The sequence below is a fragment of the Myotis myotis genome, unplaced genomic scaffold, assembly GCF_014108235.1.
Source record: "Myotis myotis isolate mMyoMyo1 unplaced genomic scaffold, mMyoMyo1.p scaffold_m19_p_2, whole genome shotgun sequence".
NCBI lineage: Eukaryota > Metazoa > Chordata > Mammalia > Chiroptera > Vespertilionidae > Myotis > Myotis myotis.
In genome coordinates this window covers 30,254,352-30,277,486 of record NW_023416324.1, presented here as the reverse complement: position 1 = coordinate 30,277,486, position 23,135 = coordinate 30,254,352, and the positions used below count along the sequence as shown (strand labels likewise).

Below are 23,135 nucleotides of genomic sequence, written 5' to 3'. Positions count from 1 at the left end.
GACTAGGCATACCTAGGCCAGAATTGGTAGTGAAAGGCATGAATTTCTGACATAAAAACGGGGAAGATTTTTAGTAGCAGCTGGTAGTCCTCCCACACTGCCCTTTATGGCTCAGGAGTTGCTTTCTGCAGGGTTGCAGAGTATGCTGGAGATGAAAGAGAGACATTCCCTCATAGTAGCTTTAGGACCTTAAGTCCTGTGTAAAACAAGGAATTTGGATTGGATGACTTTAGCACTTTCTGTTTTTTTCAGTGCTTATTCAGTACTGTATACTGTACATACGTTATTAGCTCATTTAATTCCTACCCTGGCTCTGTGATATAGATGGTGGTATCCAAATGTTACAGATTAGGAAACCGAGGCTCAAGGTTGGTCCAACATCATACAATCTATCCTATCTAATAATAGACAAACATGGTAATTAACCATACCTCTGCTACACTTCCCATTGGCTAATCAGCAGGATATGCAAATTAACTGCCAACAAAGATAGCGGCCAGCAGCCACGCAGCTGAAGCGAACATGAGGCTTGCTTGCTCCAGTGATGGAGGAAGTCAAGGTTCCCCGCCTGCCGTGGCCCAGCTCTGAGCTCTGGAAGCAACAATGTTTCAATTATAGAAGCGAAACAAACCCCAGATACCTGCTTTCAGCCAGCCGGGGCCTCAGAGCTTAGAGCACCAGTGATGGCAACAGAGTTTCAATTATAGAAGCTAAACAAACCCAGATTCCTGCTTTCAGCCAGCCGCAGCCTCAGAGCTGGAGCTGGGCCTCAGAGCTGGAGCTGGCTCTCAGCTCCAGTGACAGCAAAAGAAGGTAAATAAATCCTAGAATAAAAAAATAATAATAAAAAAAAAAGAGGCTGGGAGCTTCAGTCGCTGGCCAGCCTGAAAACGGCCCTCAGCCCCTCACCCAGACTGGCCAGGCACCCCACTGGGGACCCCCACCCTGAAGGGGGTGTGACCAGCTGCAAACAGCCATCAGCCCATCATCCAGGCTGGCCAGACACCCAAGTGGGACCCCCACGCTGATCCGGGACACCCTTCAGGGCAAACCAGCCAGCCCCCACCCGTGCACCAGGCCTCTATCCTATATAGTAAAAGGGTAATATGCAAACTGACCCTAACAGCAGAAAGACTGGGAATGACTGGTCACTATGACACACACTGACCACCCGGGGGCAGACGCTCAATGCAGGAGCTGCCCTCTGGTGGTCAGTGCGCTCTCACAGGGGGGAGCTCTGCTCAGCCACAAGCTAGGCTGATGGCTGCCAGTACAGCAGTGGTGGTGGGAGCCTCCCCTGCCTCCTCAGAAACGCTTAGGTCTGCTCCCTGCTGGCAAGTGGACATCCCTCGAGGGCTGCCGGGCTGCCAGAGGGATGTCTGATTGCCATCTTAGGCCCAATCCCCCAGGGAGCAGGCCTAAGCCAGCAGGTGGTCACCCCCGAGGGGTCCCAGACTGCGAGAGGGCACAGGCTGGGCTGAGGGACCCCTTACCCCCGAGTGCACAAATTTTTGTGCACCGGGCCTCTAGTATATATATAAAACCCTAATATGCAAATAGACTGAATGGGGAACAACCGAACAACCAGTCTCTATGACGTGTGCTGACCACCTGGAGGCGCATTCAAATCATGATGGGCATCAGCCCTGCTCACATCTGCTGCTGGTGCCGGCCTCAATTGCTCTGCCATCGGTGTGTGGGAGCGATGGTGGTGGGGGGAGCAGGGTTGTCAGCAAACAGGGGACTGGGGGCTGTGGTGGGAGGGGCCAGGCGGGGGTGTGGAGGATGGGCCGAGACCCGCCCCTGTGCTCACCTCGAAGCCCACAATTCCTTTCAAGGTGCATGAATTTGTGCACTGGGCCCCTAGTTAATTAATAGGTAGAGGAGTCAGAATTTGAATCCAGCTCTGCCTGACTCCCGAGTGTTATTTTGCCATAGTGACACTGATTAATAATCAGTGATGTAAAAATGTCTTTCCTATTATTCTGCCTCCCGCTCCTCAAATGAGCTTCTTTGCTTCCTTGAAGCTGACTTGACCCCCACGTTTTGGGGTTAAAAGAAGGTGTGGTATGTATAAGGCACACACTGGCCTGTTGACCTTCCGCTTTCTCTTCCCAGGCTGGTAGTTATGCAGAATCTGTGATCTAAACTTTTGAGAAAAGAACTGCAATGTCTGCAACTCTGTGTAGCTTCAGAACTTGCCCCACAACACACCATTAGCATAACTAAACTCTTGTTTAGATGCGATAGTGAAATTGCCATGCAATCCCTTAATATTTTTTTACTGATTGATTTTTTTTTTTTTTTTTAAACAGAGGAAGGGAGGGAGAGCAACATCAATTTGTTCCAGTTATTTGTGCATTCATTGGTTGATTCTTGTATGTATCCTGACTGGGGATTGAATCCACAACCTTGGTGTATCAGGATGACATTCTAATCAACTAATGTACACTACTTCTAATGATTTAGTTGTTAGTTATTTCAAGTCCTTATAAGTTACAGATGTGATTTGCTACTGGCTAAAGACTCCTAATAGTTAAGTAATAAAATTTGTATCAACTTGCACTGGACATTGTGGCTCAGTTGGTTGGAGCATCGTCTGGTACACTGAAAGGTCGAAGGTTTGATTTCTGGTCATACCTAGGTTGCGAGTTTGTACCCCATTTGGGGCATATGGGAGACAATTGATCAATGTTTCTCCCTCTCTCTCCTTCCCTCCCTCTCTGAAATCAATGACAATGTCCTCAGATGAGGATTTAAAAAAAAGTGTCAATTTATGTGGCTTGTGTTTTCAGATACTTAGCTAGATCTCTAACCAACAGATAAAATTCAATGTCAGATTTCTGGTTTTTAAATTAATGAATTAATGAAATTGGGTATAATGGTTTATGCTATCTGTATATACATTTGATACCTAAGTATTTCCTTGGATGTGTCCTGAAGTGCTCCATGTTTTGGTAAGCAGTGTGATGCAGGGGAAAGGGTTCTGCCTAGGTGAGACCTAAGTTTGCATCCTAGATATATGGCTCTTTTACCTATAAAAGGGGATAGGAGAATTGGAGGGATAAAGTACTGAGCATAGAACCTGGCACTAGTTGGTGTTCAGAAATTATTTCATATCAGTGTGGGATATGAGTAGAATGTGTGTAGACACATTAAAGTGGCAAAGTGATAGGATAGGCAGCCTTGCTTCTATTTCAGGACTCACCGAATCTCTGCATATGCCCATAATGAACTCTCATATGAGATCAACCGAGGTATTTCTAGAAAAGATCTAGTCTACCTGGTAAAACAGATGTGATGGTTAGTCCTGGGCTACTTAGCTTTAGTGGGAGGAAGCAGTTCTGAGGAGATTGTTAAAGGCCTTAGGTAATAGTGAGATGTTTCTATTTGAATATTCTGTAAAAAAGGAAAAAAAAGATATGTTAACGGATTTTCACCATATTAGGATGCTCCTCTTAAAACCTAAACAGTTGGACCCAAAACCCTTAAGTAAATCTTCGACCAACACTGGTAAACTTTAGGACCCCAGAATGCCTTCAGTAACCACAATACTACAGGTTTCCCTCGCTATCCGAAAGTAGATAATTTCTGTGTAAGCCATAATAGTGTAAAGTGAAGAAGCAATCACCTTAGGACACATCTTGCTAATAGATGCCCCAAATAACTCGAGATAAAGCACAGATGCTCACAGATACAGTTTCAAGCTGGTTGATGCTTACTTAGATGCTTAGTGTAGTTCCTGTGGAAGGAGCTTGATGCTGCCACTCCCTCTGCTAAGATGTTTGCAGCAAAACAGTGACTGCGTTTTTTGCTTTTCTTCGAAAGGGAAATCCTCTTCAATTTCTTTTGGTTAGCAAAAACAGGTACTAATGTAGGTCTTTTATAAAATGAAGTGGCGTAAAGCGAACTTTCGAAAAGCAGGGGATACCTGTATTTACAACAGCTCAGGCTGAGATCATCCCTGCTGTTTATTCTTGAAAATGTGGTAGAAAAATTTACCCTCTGTATCAGCAATTTTCTACCAGTGGGCAAGAGACACATTGATGTGCCGCAAGAATTTTTAAAACATGCAATACTTGACTATTTAGTCAGGGACACCAACCTCTTTTACCATAGATTGTCAAATAAAAAAATGACAATCCAACAATAGCCATCCAGTGTGAATGAATCAAAGTTATACCTATTTTTTGTCAGATTGGCAAAAATATATTTTTTGGTGTGCCGCAGAATTTCAGTAATTAGTTTGTATGCCATGAGATGAAAAGGGTTGAAAATCACTGCTCTATATCAAAACTGTAATGTATTTTTTTTATTGCTTGGTTTTGAGAGAGAGAAACATCAATTTGTTGTTCCACTTAATTTATGCATTCATTGGTTGATTCTTGTATGTGCCCTGACTGGAGATCAAACCTGCAGCTTTGGCATATCAGGACGGCACTCTAACCAACTGAGCTACCTGGTCAGGACCAAACTCTGTGTAATACTAAAAACTAATCAACATTTTATGACCACTCTAAATAATTTAGTTAATCCATGATAAATAAATTCGTTAATCCATCAAGCTATAACATTATATTCACTGATGTTCTATCTTCTTTGCCTTCCCCCCCCTCCCCATCTTTATCATTATTTTCCCTCTTGGGCTCCTGGTAGACTTTTTGGAAATGCCACTGTTTTTGTCACCAACTTCATACATTGCCCCAGAATTTTCCTATTTAGATTAGTTTGTTTCAAAATAAAGTGATTTGCCCTGGTATTAATATGCGCTTTTAAAATAACTGTGGACACGATGACAGATGCCTTTTTAGAAATCCTGCATGGACCTATGAACCAGGAGGTCATGGTTTGATTCCTAATCAGAGCACATGCCTAGGTTGTGGGCTCGATCTCCCCCGGGGAGAGGGGAGTGTGCTGGAGGCAGCCCATCAATGATTCTCCCTCATCATTGGTGTTTCTATGTCTCCCTCTCTCTTCCTCTGAGATCATTAAAAATATTTTTAAAAAATCCTGAAAACCATTGTATGGCCATTGATACCACTCTTTGTTACTGTTAAAGAAGCTGTATTTTCTTTGGAGCTATTGGAGTACCCCACCCAATTTTTTTTTCTTCTGTTAATGTTCAACAGAAAACTGAGGATAGTTAAGTCACAACTTTCCGATCTTGTGCACATTGCTTCTCTGGTTTACTGCCATACGATACTGTAGCAATATCTTACAGACATCTTTGATGGCCAATCAGAAGCAGTTAAATTACCTTAAATTTTTAAATGGAACTCTGACAGCCAATAAGAAATCCTCTGGGTGGGAACTGTAACAACCCTTTCGTGTGATTTTAAAAACAATTCTAAATTTGCAGTATTCTCTGTTTTGGAAGCACTTGAGGCCCTACTGCATCTGCTGTGTGCATTTGCTAGGGATTTCCAAGCTTTAAGTTCCCTGTAGTTTGAAGTCTGGATCTGACCCCTGTTCTGCTTCTCAAGGTAACTTTAAAACAGGAAGTGTGCAAAGGAGGTAACTGATGACGTGAACAGCCAATCATGGCTCTGTGTTCTTAGCCAATAAAACAGTTCAGCCAATGGGACCACTCTGGAGGCAAGGTTTGGTGTCAAATAGCATGCTAGATTGAATGCCTTTGACTGTTAAAGTGGAAGGAGGCTGCAGGGCTTCATTGGAGCCTCGGAGTTTTTCACTGAGGCAAGGGTCAGCTGAAAGACAAAGAAAAATGGCGAATAGTTTGCTGGGGGGTGGGGGGACAGCTGTTCGGGTTTTCACTGGAGTGGACATTCCAGACTCAGGTTTCTGCATCTCCTGCTGCCTTTTGTTTCCTCCGTCCTTTTTGGGGGGAGGGATAGGAGTGACTTAAATTCTCCCTGTCCGAGGAGATATAAATAACTACATGTAAAATTAATGCAGTTCCCGGTAAGTTTAATTCTTTGTTCTGTGTTAAAATGGTAGAAACTGTTTAGCTTCAGAGAGTATAGACAAGTTGCACTGTTTCAGAAAATGGCCACTTTACATTCCATGCATACCTTTTGGTGCACCTAGAATACCTTGCTCTGTTTGGATTTTGCATGCCCTTCAACCAGGATTTCTTTTCCTAGTTGAGCAACAAGATCAGGTACATGAAAAAAGGCTAATAATTTCTCAGAGGCATACAGAAGCAAAGCACTTTCTCTTTGCATTGGGTAAACTTAACTGTTTTCCAAATAATTTTCCTTTGTTCAAGTGCACTGAAGCTTTTCTACAGAATAAGCTGAGTTGTTATAAGACTTTCTCTATTTCCATGCACTTTATTGACATCTGTATTTTCAGAGATGGAAGCAACACTATTGCTATTCTCAATTTGTGTTAAAATATGATTTGCACTGATGCAGGTTCTAATGGTGAAGGCCCACATGCCAATGTGAAATTCTCGCATAACTTTCTTGATTTACCTGTCTGTGCTTCTAGAGTCTTATAAGTACCAATTAGTTAAGTAATAATCTTTGTTTTAAAATGCGCATTTTAACATAGAATGCTGGTTAGAAGTATACTTCTCCACTACATTGGCAGTGACAAGAGCAAATCTTTTTCCACCAATTTCACACATTTTGTCAGGTGTTGATTTAGGTCTTTAAAATGATGTGAGCAAAATGCTTTACATTTTCTGTATGAAATATTTAAGTCCTAATTTACCTGCACTTTATGAATAGGAAAGTTAAGAGTATAGGCACTCTGTCTTTTGCCCTTGAAATATTTTTTTCCTTTTTAGCCTATGAAGCTAATGCAGGTTGCTAATCAATAACGAGCCAGTTCCTGTGAATAGTGAAATCTTCCATCCCATGTACTAAAGATCTATGATGCACTTGATTTTAAAAAGCAATTCTTTGTTTTCTTTTTATTTGCAAGAATGGAATGAAGGTCATTGGAACATTTCTGCAGCAGACTCAATGTGGAGCAGTGTGGCAGCCAGCAGCACTGTCTCTGGGTAGGGAGCAGGCCCTCTTAGAGGAGAAGTTTGGAGGGTGTTGATTTGCCTTCCCCTCACTTCCCCTTAAGTAAAGGATTTACCCGAGAGAATCGATAGGGGATTAGATTTTGGACTCTTACAATTGGAGTGGTATAGCAGTCAAAGTTGCTAGATGCAGGCTTCTGTTGTTGCTCGCAAAAGTGACCTTGAAAAACTGCCGAGGAGTTGAAAGATTGAAGGACAAAGTTTGTTTATACAGATTTGGACTGAAAAGCTCTATTTAAGATGAGAAGAGACTGTACTTGTGATGTTCAAGTTGAGTGGTTAGTAGGAATATGTTATAGATTCAAATTAGGAGTTTTCAAGCAGTAAGACAATAGGGCTGTATTCATTCTCTCCCACTCTTACCCATTCCCTCCCCCCAGCAAAAAAATTCTAAATCCTTTTGGTATGATTGTTGAGTGAACTGCCTAACAGATTCAGAATTCCTTGCATGCTACCTTGTCTTCTGTGTAATTTAGAGGGTTCTTAGTGAAGAATGGTATTTCAGGAGTTCAAAGTAATGTTTGTCAAACTTCTTTTGGGAATTGGAATGCTTATGGTAAGGAAACAGTCATTCTGGGAAGTTATGTCATGAGAGAAAGTATGATTAAGGATTACATTTTAACATTATTTTAATTTAAATTTCTTTTTTTTTTTTTTTTTTTTTTTTTTACAATTCATTGATTTTATGTTATCAGTTGCTCTAGGTTTTATATATAATTTAAAAAACAATTCTAGATACTAATTGACTCTATTGGCCCTGGAGCAGGGGAGACAGAAGGTAAGTGGGGCACAATATGAGGCCTAAATAAAACTCTTTATATTAAGAACTTTGTGGATTTCAATTCTTGGAGAGATCTCTATCACTATCTCTAGCCTGGATTCCTAACCTTCTTAGGGTCATGGACTCTGAGAATCTGACCTACTACCTGGAAGGTGCATATAGGCATGCCTATGCAAAATCCCTGGTCACTAGGATATTTTCCAGTGGATATTAATGGTATTTATATGATTTCTGCATTTACACTTTAACTATCAGTGGTTTTCAACCTTCCTAATGCTGTGACCCTTTAATACAGTTCCTCATGCTGTGGTGACCCCCAACCATAAAATTATTTTCGTTGCTACTTCATAACTGTAATTTTGCTACTGTTATGAATTGTAATATAAGTATCTGATATGCAGGATGTATTTTCAGGGGTCGCAACCCGCAGGTTGAGAACTGCTGATACTAGATCAATATTTCCCAGAAAAATTAAAACTCAACTTCCATAAGGAGCAAAGACCTTCTATAACTAACTGTAACTTAGACTAGGGGTGGTTGTGTGTGGGTGGGGGAGGCTTAGATAGGGTCTGAGATTTGGGCATTTATTTACTCTGATTACAGTATTTGAGGTAGCATAGTGCAGTAGCAAAAACAGGCTATTTAAAGTCAGGAGACTTGTATCCAGGTCCCTTCACAGCTGTCACCAGCTTTATGAGCTTGGGCAAGTCAGCCATTTAGTGTCAGCTTCCTCACATGTAAAAACGGGTCCTAAAAATAGCACCTTCCTATTTAGTGGTGAGTCTCAAATGAGATCTTGTATGTCATAGTGCTTTGCAAATTGTGAAGTGCTACATAATCTTAGTTGTTACTAATTCAAACTATTAGGGGGTAAGTGCTTATGAAGATAGATGTGGCATCAAAGGAAAAAAATGCCAGTATTTTAACATGTTTACAGAGGAGTTTATTTAAATCCGACACATTTCTTTTAAACTGATTCTTCATGCCTTCACTTGCATATTCCTTTTTATGTTGACGTGACTCTATGTAATGCACTGACACCATCAAACCTTCCCTTACCAAGATTCCTATGAAATAATTTAAACCCCCTTTGTCAGAAATTACAGGTCTCAGAATAAGATGATATGGGAATGGTGATTTTTTGGAAACCCTTAGTAAATTTTGGGATCTCTCAGATAAAATATGGAAACAGGTTTCAATATGATACTGAGATTTGCATTATAATTCAGGTATGTTGTAATAGTTGCAGATGTTTACCATCAGAAGTTACATTTTTAGTTTACGTACCAAATATTTATAAAGTAAACTGGGAGCCATTATTTTGTTTGCTTTGTGGTCATATGATCTCTTTTCCGTCTGTTTTCAAGCTTGGAAGACAGTTAATAGCTTGCACAGTAGTAGCAAGCAAATAAATGTTGGACTGAAGAGTTTAAAAAAAATAGGTCTTTCACCAAAATATAAACATTAGCATAAATGTCACACAGTTGATGCCCACTGTGAGATACATTCTCAAGATAAATGGTGGAAACCCATGGGGATCTGGTTCTCACCCATTTTATATACCCATTGTCCCTTATTTTTAGGACTCTTTTTTTTTTCCCCTCCTAGGGTTGGGGTGGATATTTTGTGATCTATTTTATTTCCTGTCCTATTAAGTCACTTCCTTTCAGTCATGGTCAGTCAACATTGATGTCTGCCTCCTTTCTGTGCATTGAAAGAATCATATTCAGACAGAATAAGGCCTGACAAAATTGGCATTGGCCTCTCCAAATAAAATTCCAGTTCCAGGGATGCATATGTTTGAAAATAGCTGTCATGGTCACTGTGGGCTTTTTGTTCCTAAAATAAGATGAGGTCTCCTTTAAAGAAGCTATATACATACTTTTGTGGAGACTTCAGTTACCCAAAAACATTCTTAAAGCTAATCATTTATAGATGGTCTTCATGAATGAAGTTATTTTTGCCTATTCCTAGCCTTAATAATACATGCATACAGTTTGTGAGTGTGTGTGTGTTTGTGTGTGTAATTATTTATTTTGTTAATCCTCATCTGAGGATATTTTTTTCCATTGATTTTTAGAGAGAGTGGAAGGGAGGGGGAGGGAAGAGTAAGAGAGAGAGAGAAAGACATAAACATCGATGAGAGAGAGAGACACATTGATTGGTTGCCTCACACATGCACCCCAACCAGGGCCCAGAATCGAGCCTGCAACCGAGATACATGTCCTTGACAGGAATCAAACCTGGGGACTCTTCAGTTCATGGGCCGTTGCTCTATCCACTGAGCCAAACTGGCTAGGGCTGTATATTCTTTTCTTTTTCTTTTTTTTTAAATATATTTTTATTGATTTTTTACAGAGAGTGAGGAGAGGGATAGAGAGTTAGAAACATCGATGAGAGAGAAACATCGATCAGCTGCCTCCTGCACACTCCCTACTGGGTATGTGCCTGCAAGCAGGGTACATGCCCTTGACCAGAATTGAACCTGGGACCCTTCATTCCGCAGGCCTATGCTCCATCCACAGAGCCAAACCAGTTAGGGCGGGCTGTATATTCTTAAATTAGGTTCATGGAAGTCACTGAGGGATCTAGTCGAGTTCTCTTCTTGTAAAATGGGGAAGTTGAGGCCCAGGTAGCTTAGGTGCTTCAATCTTTCAGCTTTTTAATGCCTGGTTTGTGTAAGTTCAGAGATTTAGCTCCCACTCAGTTTATTCCATGTTTCTTATATTCCTCTAGGTTGTTTTTCCTTTTTATTTTTCTTATTTCTCTTCCTTTTGATATATCTGTACAGGTTTGCTGTTTGAACACAAAAGGAACAAAGAGAAAAATGGGCCATGAAAGAGGTTCAGAAGTCTCCATGTAGAATCTGTTGGTTAGAAAGTCTGCTGTGGCAGCAGACTTCCCATCCCGTTGAGATCTGAAGATCTCTTGCCTCAGCCAGTTGCTTATTCAGAAAGCTGAGAATCAGCTAGGAAGCTAATGTTGCCCACCTGGCTGAGGTGTCCCAGAGAAAGTGGTACTTTATGCATTACCAGGAAGAAGGTATACAAATATAACACCTGCATGCCAGTTAGTTGTGTTTTGTTTTGTTTTTGTTAATACTCCTCAAGAACAAGCTAATTCCCAAACAAGTTTGGGCCTGGTTCTTCAAGTGAGTTGTAAAGCTAGTCTGTATTTAATAAACAAAGATCCCAGGATAATTTCAAGGATTTGACAAGTCTGAAAAGAAATCATTATAAGTATACTCCCCAAATAATATTTTAATTATGCCAACTTTAATCTTTACCACCAGCAAGGTGGCATTGTATACCAGCACATGTGTGTTTGTCTAGTATGGATTTGGTTTTTGTTCTTATTTTGCATATTCTCTGATAGACCATAATATACTTGAAATTTTTAAATTTTTTTTTTTTTGTAGTTGGATTTCTTTACATATACATATATGTATACACACACACATTTCAGAGAGGGTGAGAGAGAAACATCAATGATGGAGAATCACTGATCCGCCTGCCTCCTGCACGCCCCCTACTGGGGATCGAGCCCCAAACCCAGGCAGGTACCCCCAACTGGAATCAAACCCGGGACCCTTCAAGTCTGCAGGCCGAAGCTCTATTCACGGAGCCAAACCGGCCAGGCTATAATTGGATTTCTTTTCACCACCTTCATTTATTTGACCAGAAATTATAGTTTATTGAAAGAATGAGAGCTTAGATGGTGTAACTTAGTAATATTTAAGTCCTGAGGTATATTGTGACTGAAAATTATAGGAGACACAGATAAATAGTATCTACTTCTTATCTGTATTTCCCAGAAGCTTAGTTTTCTTTTTAATCTGTCCTTTCTGCTGCCTCAGTATTGGGCCCAGCTCTTTAAAACTTGGTTAGAGCCTATTTTTATTATCACCCTTATCTTTCTGTCTCTCCTTTTGGCACATCCCAAAGTCAGAACCCACTGTTCAGTAATTGACAAAGAGTTTTTCTCTATTTAGAGTGTTTACTATAAATTAAATTTTTTGCACCCTGCAATGAAAAAGGGCAGTTGAAGGATAAGAAATGAAGATAAATTCCAGTGTAAAGACAGAACTAAAGAAAAAACACACCTAGTAAATGTTTAACTTTAAGAGGCAAAACATAGCTGTGACCTTGTGTTCTTTAGTTCAAAGGGAGAATAGAAACTAAAATAACCACAGCAAACAGCAGTGCTGATTCACCTGGTTATCTTTTTTTTTTTTCTTGAAAGTGCTATCATTTTGATCTGTCTCCATAGTTTCAATTAAATAGAAAACTAAAGGGAGAACCTGCTCTACTGGAAATATCCAGATAAAATGAATCTTTCCTTTATCTAAGGTATATAGTTCTTACCTTGAGAAAATTCTAAAGTTGGATGCTTTACACTTCCTTTCACTAATTCACCATACATGGATGGAGACTTCAAAAATGTATACAAATAAAACTTTACTCCAGGATTTAACAATCTGGCAGGGGAGATAGCTATTGTATATCAAGTATATGAAACCGAAATGGAAAGTACAAACACAATTTAGAGGAGAAGAAACCTTTAATGAAGGAGGGTAGATTAACTGGGCATTGGACTCAGGGAGGTAGGGACAAGGGCATTCTAGGCATGGGGAACAGTAGGAGCAAGGTCATGGTTCAAAAAGTGCAGTGAGGCTGAAGAGAGCAGTAAGTGGTCTAGTCTGTTTACAGCATAAGGAGATGAGTTACGGGCAGAAGGAAGTGGAAAAAGAAGTGTGGAGAAGTAAATTGGGTCAGATGTTGGAGGGCTTTGACTACCTAGCTAAGAAATTCAAACTGCTTCTACTTGGCATTGGTGAGCTGTTGAAGATTTGGGGTAATAGGTTGATGTGGCATTATCAGAGCTTTGCTTTTATAAGATTTGTAATCATTATATAGAAGTGAGTAAAATTTGAGTAGCAGACACTAGAAACAGTGAACAATGCAGTGGCTTCACATACTAGATTTACAGCCCTTATTGGATTGTTATGAAGGTTAAAGTAATGTCAAAAGCTTAAAATCAGTCCTGGTATACAGTGAGTACTAAATGAGTATTAGCTATTATCATCATTATTTTTACTACATGGAGGTGATGAAGGCCTGAATAAAGTTAGTGGCAATGTGAAGAAAATCAGGAGATAGACACTGTTATTACAGAATTTAGAAGTTGATTAGAAATTGTTAACGTAAAAACATTCAAACCTGTAAAGAATTTTTTGTGAGTTTATTTGAGCCAAACTGTCGACAGTTGCTAGGAAGCAAAACCTCAATGAATTGAGATAATGCTCCAGAGAATGGCGGGGGGGGGGGGGGGGGGGGGGGTGCGAGGGGGTGGGGAGAGATACACGGACTCCTGGGATTGGATAAAAAGTAAAATGATAGGCACATACTTAAGTGGGTGCATGATAGGTAACAGTCAACAATGAACATGATAACAATAACAATGAAGGAATTTGTGGTATCTGTCCTGGTGCCCAGGCACATTAAGTTGTACCCCAAGGGGTCCAGAAAAAGAGAAGTTACAAGTTACCCAGACATTTCAAGGATATGTTATAGATGCAAAAAGATAGATAGGCTCAGTTAAGGTAAAGGTTGACCTTGTCAGTGAAGATACCGGCCTAGGACGTAACTGCCCACCATAACTGCTTTTAGTTAAAGTTTAATTTCAGACCATCCTTTGTGGTTACTTTAGGTCTCTGAGTTTGCAAGACTGCCATGCAGGCGTTTCCTGAGCTTGTCAGGTTAGCATGTGGCCCCTTTTGTCCATAAAATGAAGATCAGAGACTCAGGATGACTCTAAGATTTCAAGCCTGGGTACCTGGAAGAGTTAGAAGGAGCAGGTTTGGGGAAAGAGAAAGATGTAATTTTGGATATATGAAGTATGAGTGGCTTTCCTGTAGGACTGGAACTTAGGAGAAATATCAGAATTGGTAATGTATATTTGAAATTTAAGCTCATAGATACTGTAGCTGAACTTGGGGAATGGATGGGAGAAAATTGAGGGAGAGAATAGACAGAAGAACCAGAAGAATAAAGCTTCATGTTAGAGATGGAAACAAAAATGGGGGACCTGGAAGTTGAGACATCTAGAAATGAGTATGGCAGAGTCCTCTAGGTCAGTGTTCTAAGATTTTTAATTGCATACTCTTATTACCTGAGCATGTAGCTCTTGTATATGTATTAGTATTCTTTACTATAAAAATTCACTTGGTCATTTTTTTGAATATTAGTTTAGTTGAAACTAGGGAATGTCTGTAATTTCTCTATCCAAGCATACATGAGTAAGTAAAGGTGTCACTGTTTAGTAAAGCCCACATTTTCCTCAGACTACTTAGAACACCATGCATGATCTTGTGACAAGTTAAACTGAGGGCATTGGTATCAGCCCATAGGTTAAATATTCAAAAAGCTAATATTAACATTTTCAGTGTGTGCCTTGAAAAGATTAGAAATACTTACTTCCCTAGAATCTGGTGGCCTTCACTTGTTCTGAGATGTACAAATATTTCCTTGAAATGTTATGCAGCAGTTTCTTGAGATTAGTTATATATATGTATATGTATATTTGTGTGTATGTGTATAACCTGAAGCTTTCTTGTTTAAACTTTAAGGGTACACACACACACACACACACACACACACATCTCCATCCAGTGCGAAGACTAGAGTGATTTTATTTCTGAGTTGCATTGGGTTTAATCTTACTAGTGTTAGCTTTTGAAGTCTCAAATAGAAGAATTCTGTGTGAAGCCAACCATAAATACACATGTAGGAATTTGGCAACATTTGCTTAGCAAGTAATTTATAGCTACATGATCATGATAACAGTGATGAGTAGCACACACAAGATGCCAGGAATAGGATAGCCACATCTGTAGGATTTAGGAGAATTTTTACTATAAGGCGCCTATATTTAGTTTCTAGGCTAGGTGTGTTGTAATTATCCTCAATCTAAAATAAAGGCAATAATAACCCTGTCTAGAAAAATAGTGGTAAATTTCCAGCCATCTTACTTGGTTATTTATATCCTGAACTCCATGATTATTTCTTTCCTGGTAATTAAATGACCAAAAGCCCAAGAAGTTATCCTTTAAGGTAGTTAATAGTATGTAATGCTTTTACTAGTACATAGTATTTTATAGTTAATGGAGTGATTTTATATTTATTCTCTCATTTGGTATTTACCTAAGGTAGTAGGACAGAGGATTACTACCCTATTTTGGGATGAGGAAACAATAGGCAGAACCTAGTCACATAAGCCCTGTGCTCTTTGCACTGCACCTTGTTATTGTATTTGAAAACAAGGTAAAGCTGTTCTATCTTATGGGGCTAATTCCTCCTCCCACCTCTCCTTTTCCTGTGCTTCTCTTCCCCCAAAAGGCACACATTTTTAAAAAGGAGGTGGGGAATTTTCTCAGTTCAAATATAATCTAATGTTATAGGACTAAACAAATTGATCATAAAAGGATCAAATATTGAATCAAATTGAATTATTTTTAAAGATTTTGTCAAACAAGATAGGTGATCCAGCCACCTTTTAGAACAAAGCATAACTACTACCAGTGTGTTGGAAAATTGTCTTTCATCAGTCCTAAGTTCATTAAGGTCAGATAGAGTGGTTGAAGGACTTTTTCCAGATACATAGGTTAGAGTTGTGTTGTGTGTTCTATGGTGTTCCATAGCTTGTACATGCATACTTTGTAGTATGTATTGAGCACCTCTAGATTTGGATTCTTATCTTGAATCAGAGATTGGTATTTTTAGATGTCATGGTATTCTTAAATAATCAGTTACTTTATAGTTCTTAGTTGTGATTTATATTCCTTGCTTTAGAACAAAGGAGTTCCACCATGTTCACAATGTAGCAATAGTTATAATTTGGAGGACTACATAAATTTAGCAAGATGATACGGAACCATCTCCAATAAAGGGGCTAGGCTAAGACTATTCCTCTGAACTATTGTATAGTGAAAAAATAGTGTGACTGACTTCCCATCATTAGGCCTCCAGAGAGAGTAGACTTTGAGCTTGATCTGCCAGAACTTTTTGTCTCCACTCTGGATTGGTGACCAGATATCTCCAAGTCCCAGTCCTTGTGGACAACTGCAGCTTTAACAAGCTTGAAAACCTTAAGTTTTCTACTTTGAAATGTCTTAAGAATCTGGCATCCTGGTATTTTGGAGTACGTTTTCCAGGAGAAGGATCAGGAAATCTAAAGGTAAAAGGCTTAGTGGACTTATGTTTCAGGCTGAGAAGACCCACAGGTTCTTGAGTTTTTGGCCCTCTACTAAGCTATCAATTCTAAAGAGGGAGAGCATGCAGTGAAAGAGCACAGAACTGAGAATCAGCATATGGGTTTTAGTTCCAGCTTTGGCATATACTTGCCCTGGGACCCAAGGCAAGCCCCTCAGTCTATCTGGATAAAGTATCTTTATCTGTCAGATGGGAATATCAGTACCTGTGCTGTGTTTGCAGTGAAGAACAAATGAGATAATGTAAAGAAAACTACAAAGTGTAAAGCGTGTACAAATGTAAGAGATTAGCATAACCATCTCAGTTGCTTTGCACTCTTTGAAGTGGTCTTTACATTCTCAGTTCCAGACAGCTGTATGCATGGGGATGGGAGATTTAGGATTTGGCTGGCTTGGATTTTTATTTTCTCATACCCACCCTCCTCCTCCCTGTCCCCCTTTCAACACTTAAATCAATGATAAAAGACACTAAGCAGAGAGCAAAATTCAGTGTGTCTGTGAATCAAGAATCCATACAGCCAAATCAATACAGCCAAGCTCATCTTGACATTCTTTTAACACCACACAGGATTTTAATTGAGAAATCTCTGAGGGTGATGATATGCCATCTGGCTTGTGTATGAGGCTTGGTACGTGTTGCAACCTTCTAATGTATTTTCCCATTTGTGTGCTGCAGCTGCCCTGTGAGGTGCTGCTATAGGTGAGCAGAGACTCAAGAAGTTAAGTGACTTACCCAGGATCCTAAACATACTAGTGAACTGGTGCACTAGTATGAAAGGAAATTAATTAGAAGGTGGTTGGTGGGGCAGGACTGGGCAAGACAGGCCGGACACGCTCTGGAGCCAACCTCCCACGGTCCGGTGGGGTCCCTCCTTGGGGATTGGGCTGAAACCGGCTCTCCGACATCCCCAGAGGGGTCCCGGAGTGCTAGAGGGCACTCTGCAAAGTTCCTGTCGTACAGAGTGTGGAACGCAAACGCAAGTGTGCCGTAAACCAGATTCAGGGCCGGCAAATGCCCCAGCAACAACATAACCTACGGCCGAAGGTGGAATCACGAAGCCCTGTGAGGTCAATACTGACTGGTCAGATGGTGGGAGGGACACTTAGCATATTAGCCTTTATATAGAGAGATAGACAGCAAGTTAGTGGCCAGAGAATAAGACTTTCCAGGTCCAGTACATTTTCTTTATTTACCCTTGTACTTTACTACCCCCTCACTGTTGGCAGCTGAGTATCCATTGGTGCTACTGACTGACCTAGAGACATTAAAAGGGGAAGGAAAAAATAGAAAAGTGTTTTAGAGTGTGGGAAGAGACAACAGAGAAATAAAAGAAAGATGCTTACATAATAGGAGACCCCAGTGCCATTAGCATCTTCTCTTTTATGCTTGCCACAGAGATGTTGGGAGCAGGGGACAAGTGGGTAAAAATAATCTTTGGGTTAAGGATTTTAAGTCAGTTAAAAGCTGAGACTGCTCATCTCTGAACAGTTTGAAAGGACATATACCTTAAAACTGCAAATGAACAGCTATACTAAAGAACAGAATTTAAGAACTTTGCATTTTTGACTCCACCATTTACTATATTGTGCCTTGAGTAAGCAACTTGAAATATCCATCCTCAGCTTTCCTATCTGTAAAATTGGAATAATATTAACATCTTTATCACTAAGCTGAATAACGATCAATTGAGGGTAATGAATGTATGTGATAAGTAGTTTGTAACTCTAAAGCAGTGGTTCTCAACCTTGGGCCCTTTTAAATACAGTTCCTCATGTTGTGACCCAACCATAAAATTATTTTCGTTGCTACTTCATAACTGTAATGTTGCTACTGTTATGAATCGTAATGTAAATATCTGATATGCAGGATGGTCTTAGGCGACCCCTGTGAAAGGGTCATTCAACCGCCAAAGGGGTCGCGACCCACAGGTTGAGAACCGCTGCTCTAAGGCTCTTAGGTTGGCATCTTTGAAACATTCTTCAGAATCACACTTCTCACTTCTCCTGAGCATACACAAACACAGAATCCTTCCAGAAGCTGGACAGAGGTTGTTCTCAGGGTTTCTAAGTCTTACACAGGATCCAGTAAGTAAAATGGCTCTTTGTTTTAGGATAGAATTTGATTCGGGCTACAGGCACTATTTCTGTTTCTAGCTCGTGTCAGAATTCTCTTTTAGGCTCAGGGCCTGAAAAACCAGTTACTCATCATTCTTTCTGCAAGAATTTATTTATTCCTATTAGATTGGAGGGTCAAAGAGATTAACAAATATTTCTTTGGGGCAGAGGGTCTAGCCCAGCTTATTCCTGATGGAGATTGAACAGGTGAGGGAGCCATATTCAGCTGTGTAATTTAGGGCAAGCTTCTTAGCCTCTGGCACTCAATTCTCTATCAGTAAATGGGGAATAACACTGCCTTTATCATGGAAGGATTCGATGAAATAAAACTCTTAAATATCCTTTAGAACTGGGTTCTAGATGTTACTTGGCCCTTTTTTGTAAAGGGCCAGATAATATTTTCAGCTTGCAGGTCATAAGATTTCTGTTGTAACACTTCAACTCTAATGTTATAGTGTGAAAGCAGTCAGAGACAATGTAAATGAATAAGGGTAGCAGTCTTCATTAAAACTTAATTTACAAAAGGAGGCTGCAGACCTTTGCATTAGAATACTTCACTAAAATATATGGTCTTTTCCCCCATCATACAAAATACCGATAGTGTTTTATTGTTGTCATATATGCAGGGATGGTTTAAGTTGAACATTGATGAAGGAATGAGGAAGAAAGTATATGAAGTAAGATGTTTACATACCATTTCTATACCACAGAAACGGGTTTTAAAGTGTACTGTTCCTGGCTTCCTGTCAGTTTCATTGCTTATATCAGTTCCTATGCCATCATTTATAATGATGTTATGATCTAGTTCTAGCCACTGTTTAAAAGATTACATTGTAGTAGATATCAAACAGAAACATGTTTTTGTTTTTGAAGGAAAAGTTGTTTCTGCTGCTGGTTTAAAAATGTGGTGGTGTGAGCAGATCTTTAGGAAGAGCAGTGTGCAGCCAGTTCCAACTGTTAGTCTTTTGGGAAGCATGCTTTTTCCAGTAGGTGGTTTGAAAAGCTTCATACTTAGCCTCTTAGAGCTAGAGACAGACACACACTCAAACACTAAACTTGGCACTAATCAGGAAAGAGGTCTCTAGTAAGGCTACATTATTCATTTTTAGAGTAATGGGTGTCATCTATATCCAGTTATGTAAGGGTTTGGAACTTAGTAAAGTTTCTGGCACTAAGCTTAATGCTTTCTTGTTTAAGTAGAAACCGTATATGAGCTTAAATAGACTGTTGAACCCTCTTTTCTGGCTAGTCATCCTGCCTTCCTTTGTATTAATTCATTTAGTGACTTATAGGCCTTCCATATCAGACCACCTGTCAACATATTTATGTGTTCAGTATACATCAGTCCTGGAGTGGCTCAGTGGAGTGACTGGTTCAAGACGACCAGTAGTGGGCAGCAGGCCAGTTCACAAACATAGGCCTTTTGATTTCCAGAGCAGTGTTATGTTTCTTTTTCTGAAATTGTCAATTTGAGGTCGGTTTTATTGTGGAGAGGATATGCCTCCTTAAGGCTTGAAATGTTTTTTCAGCCATGATTGATAATGGCATATATCCTTCTGTGTAAACATGAGAACCAAATTGTCTGTTAGTAGAATTATTGTTTTGAAAATCTTAGTTCTCAAATTTAGTTTTAATTTTTCTTTGTAGTTTGGAAGAATATCTAAAGTAGCAAGCACAAATTAGCTTTAATCCTACCCCTTTTCTTCTTATCCATCTAACTACTCATATTAATATTTCTTCTTTCTCTTAAACTCTCATCATTTGAAATATAACATCCCAATAGTTTAGCTAATTCAAATAAACTTGTAACTAACTTTGATAATTACCTGAAGCAGCACTGGAACATAAAATGCATGTGATACTACCGACTGGGCTTTAAAATAAAAATCATGTCATCTCATGACATAGGAAAACATTATTAAAATGCAAGTCAAAAAGGGAGTGAAGAAGATATGGGCTTTGAACAAAGGGAGATACTTGTTGGAATATGTTAAGTTGAAGACACAGGAATAATTGCGGACACTCATAGCAGCCTAAAAGCTGCAAGTTTGATGGGGGGGGGGGGGGAGCCGGTGGACATTAAGGAGAAAGATGGTAACAATGTTTAGATTTGTTTTTCATTCAGAACAGGGCTAAGAGATATTGCTTATGCTTGACATTGAGAGCATTGTTTCTTAGGTAAAACTTGACTGGGATGAGTCAGCTCTTATACTTCAATAGAAGCAGCATTGGTCAAGGGATTTATTTTAGGAGAGCTTTCTGTGGTGTTTTTTTTCTTGAGTAGTTGTGATATTAGGGTTTTAAAGTATTATCGCCCCAAAACATCTAATTTGGTTTTAGTTCAAAGAGCTGTATTGTGGGTTTAGGCATATTATAAAGGACTTTTGTAGAGAGAATGGGTTAAATGCTAAGATATAGGAGAGCTAAAATCTAAAGGTATAGAGTTTTAGAAATTAGGGAATTTGCACTAAAACCTTATATTTGTTTGTATTTTGTGAGGATAATCATTTTGATACATCCTTTCCATGTCCAGGCATATCACTAAGGGAGGATTTGGCAAGCATTGTACCTGGTCAAAAGCAAAAAGTTTGACAGATTTCTAAGAGAATCTTAAAAGAGGAGCACGAGCCCTGGCTGGTTTGTCTCAAGTGGATGGAGCATCGGCCTGTGGACTGAAGGGTCCTGTGTTTCATTCTGGTCAAGGGCACATGCCTGGGCTGTGGACCCGGTCCCCCGTTGGGGGCGAGCGGGAGGCGGCTGTCAATGATTCTCTCTCATTATATGATGTTTCTTTTTCTTTTTAAAAAAATATATTTCTTTATTGGTTTCAGAGAGGAAGGGAGAAGGAGAGAGAGATAGAAACATCAGTGATGAGAGAGAATCATTGATCAGCTGCCTCCTGCATGCCCCTCACTGGGGACCGAGCCCGCAACCCAGGCATGCGCCCCTGGCCTGAATGGAACCCCGGGACCCTTCAGTCCTCAGGCTGATGCTCTATCCACTGAGCCAAGCCGGCCAGGGCTTGATGTTTCTTTCTTTCTAGCTCTCTTTCCCTCTCCCTTCCTCTCTGAAATCAATAAAAATATATAATACATATATTAACTGGATATTCAAATGACAGCTAGATTGGCCACCACTGAGTGATCTGATTGAATCATCTCATTTCCTCCATGGTTTTCTCCTTATTGTCCTGGTAATGGGTGGCCAAACAGGTATTTGCCCTCCTCCTACTTACCTGTTATCATAAATCTGTCCTGGTCTCCTTTCTTTCTTTCTTTAAATAATTCTTTATTGTTGAAAGTATTACATATGTTCCCTTTTTACTCTCATTGACCCCCTCCAGCCCGCCCCTGTCCCCCACCCCAGGCCTTCACCACCCTATATCCTGGTTATCCTGGTCTCCTTTCTGAGAAGGTGCTGACTTTCAAAAGATTTATATTTGGGAATTGTAGGCAGCCATGCTTTCTGCCTTCCAGTCTGCCTTACAAAGTTCAGGACCAAGACCAACCGTGTGTGTGTGTGTGTGTGTGTGTGTGTGTGTGTGTGTGTGTGTGGTGTGTCGGTAGGCAGCCATGCTTTCTGCCTTCCAGTCTGCCTTACAAAGTTCAGGACCAAGACCAACCGTGTGTGTGTGTGTGTGTGTGTGTGTGTGTGTGTGTGTGTGTGTGTGTGGTGTGTCGGTACCCGGGTGTCTGGACCTGTATCCTTCCAATCATGTGGATTTCTGATTATAATCCTTACTTTAAAGGCCCATCAGGAACCTTGTTTATTTTGTATAACCACTTCCTTTGGTTGTTCAAACACTCCCAATAAATCTATTTCAGGGCCAAGCTTTCCAGGAGGCCTCTTTTTCTCAGAAAGGCCATACCCAGCAACTCTCTTGCCCTTTTATTTGGGATAATTATCAGACTGCATGCTAGATGCTTTGAGGAATCCAGAAGTGAATCAGGTCCTAGCCATAAGGAGCTTGTAAACCAGAAAAGGAAATGATAAGACATACACATAAATAATGATCATACAAGCTAATGTGGTGAGGGCAAAAAGAGATTACTGATCAAGGGCTCTAGGTTCATAAGAAGGAGTAATCACTTCCAGAGCGGGTGAGACTTGTGGAGAGATGGCAATTGAGTTGAACATTGGAGCAATAGCCTTTGCATGATGGACTCTGATTCTTTCCTTTCTAGCTTTGAAAAGCAAACTGTTTTTGTGGGTTTAGGCATATTATAAAGGACTTTAAATAAATTTAAAGTTTTTAAAAACATAAATTAATAGGTATTGGGAGTTGAGATTGCATCTAGCAACAACCATTCAGTATTTCCTCTGATCCTGAAGTCTTTACTAAATAGTTAGGGAGTCTATTCAAGTACCTATGAAGTAATTAATGAACATGAATTATAGGTCTACAATGATAAATTTACAATCAATAATGAATTAAATCTGGAAAATTCTATACTGCATTTTTCATCAGAATGATCTAAGTTAATGTGGCTTGGTCTTAGGGCAGTTTTGTCCTTGTCAACTATATATAAGTAGTTTTATCCCATCATAGAGATAGCAATTTAAAAATGGAATCAAAAGGGTCGTGGAATATAAATCTCTTTCTTACTTTAAAATACATACTTTTTCTCATCATCCTAGAAGATGAACCTAGCATATTTTACATGGGCTGTAGATGTTATAAATACACTAATTGCAACAAAATCTGTTTTGTTGCAATTAATATATTAATTATAAAGATAAGTGATAAGATTAAGCCTGCTTTATATTTTTTAACACTTTGGGATGCTTGGTGAACAAAAGCTGTTTGTGTTTATGATTAAGTTTTGTTATTTTAATGTTAAGTTTTACCTTGGTCAGAAAATATTAAAAACCTCAATTTGTTTTCATAAAATCTTTTGCTTGAGATTTGGTCTGTCTTTTAAAGGCCCATGTAAAAACTGGACCTGCTTTAAGGAAAGCCTTTGGAATCAAAG

The 23,135-nt window shown here is 39.7% G+C and overlaps 1 protein-coding gene across 11 annotated transcripts in view; it reads left to right on the top strand.

Moving 5' to 3' along the window:
* NFYC (nuclear transcription factor Y subunit gamma) overlaps positions 1-23,135 on the top strand; it is a 66,662-nt gene that overhangs the window by 13,664 nt on the left and 29,863 nt on the right. For 3 of the 11 annotated variants that reach the window (XM_036348924.1, XM_036348923.1, XM_036348922.1), the window contains exon 1: positions 5,778-5,798. The exons of 4 other annotated variants lie outside the window; for them this stretch is intronic. Coding sequence is in view for 3 of the 7 variants with exons in the window: in XM_036348914.1 (XP_036204807.1) it covers positions 5,726-5,798 (73 nt within the window). In the remaining 4 variants the exon portion in view is untranslated. 4 more of the 11 variants (XM_036348914.1, XM_036348913.1, XM_036348919.1 and 1 more) reach the window with 4 other exon arrangements.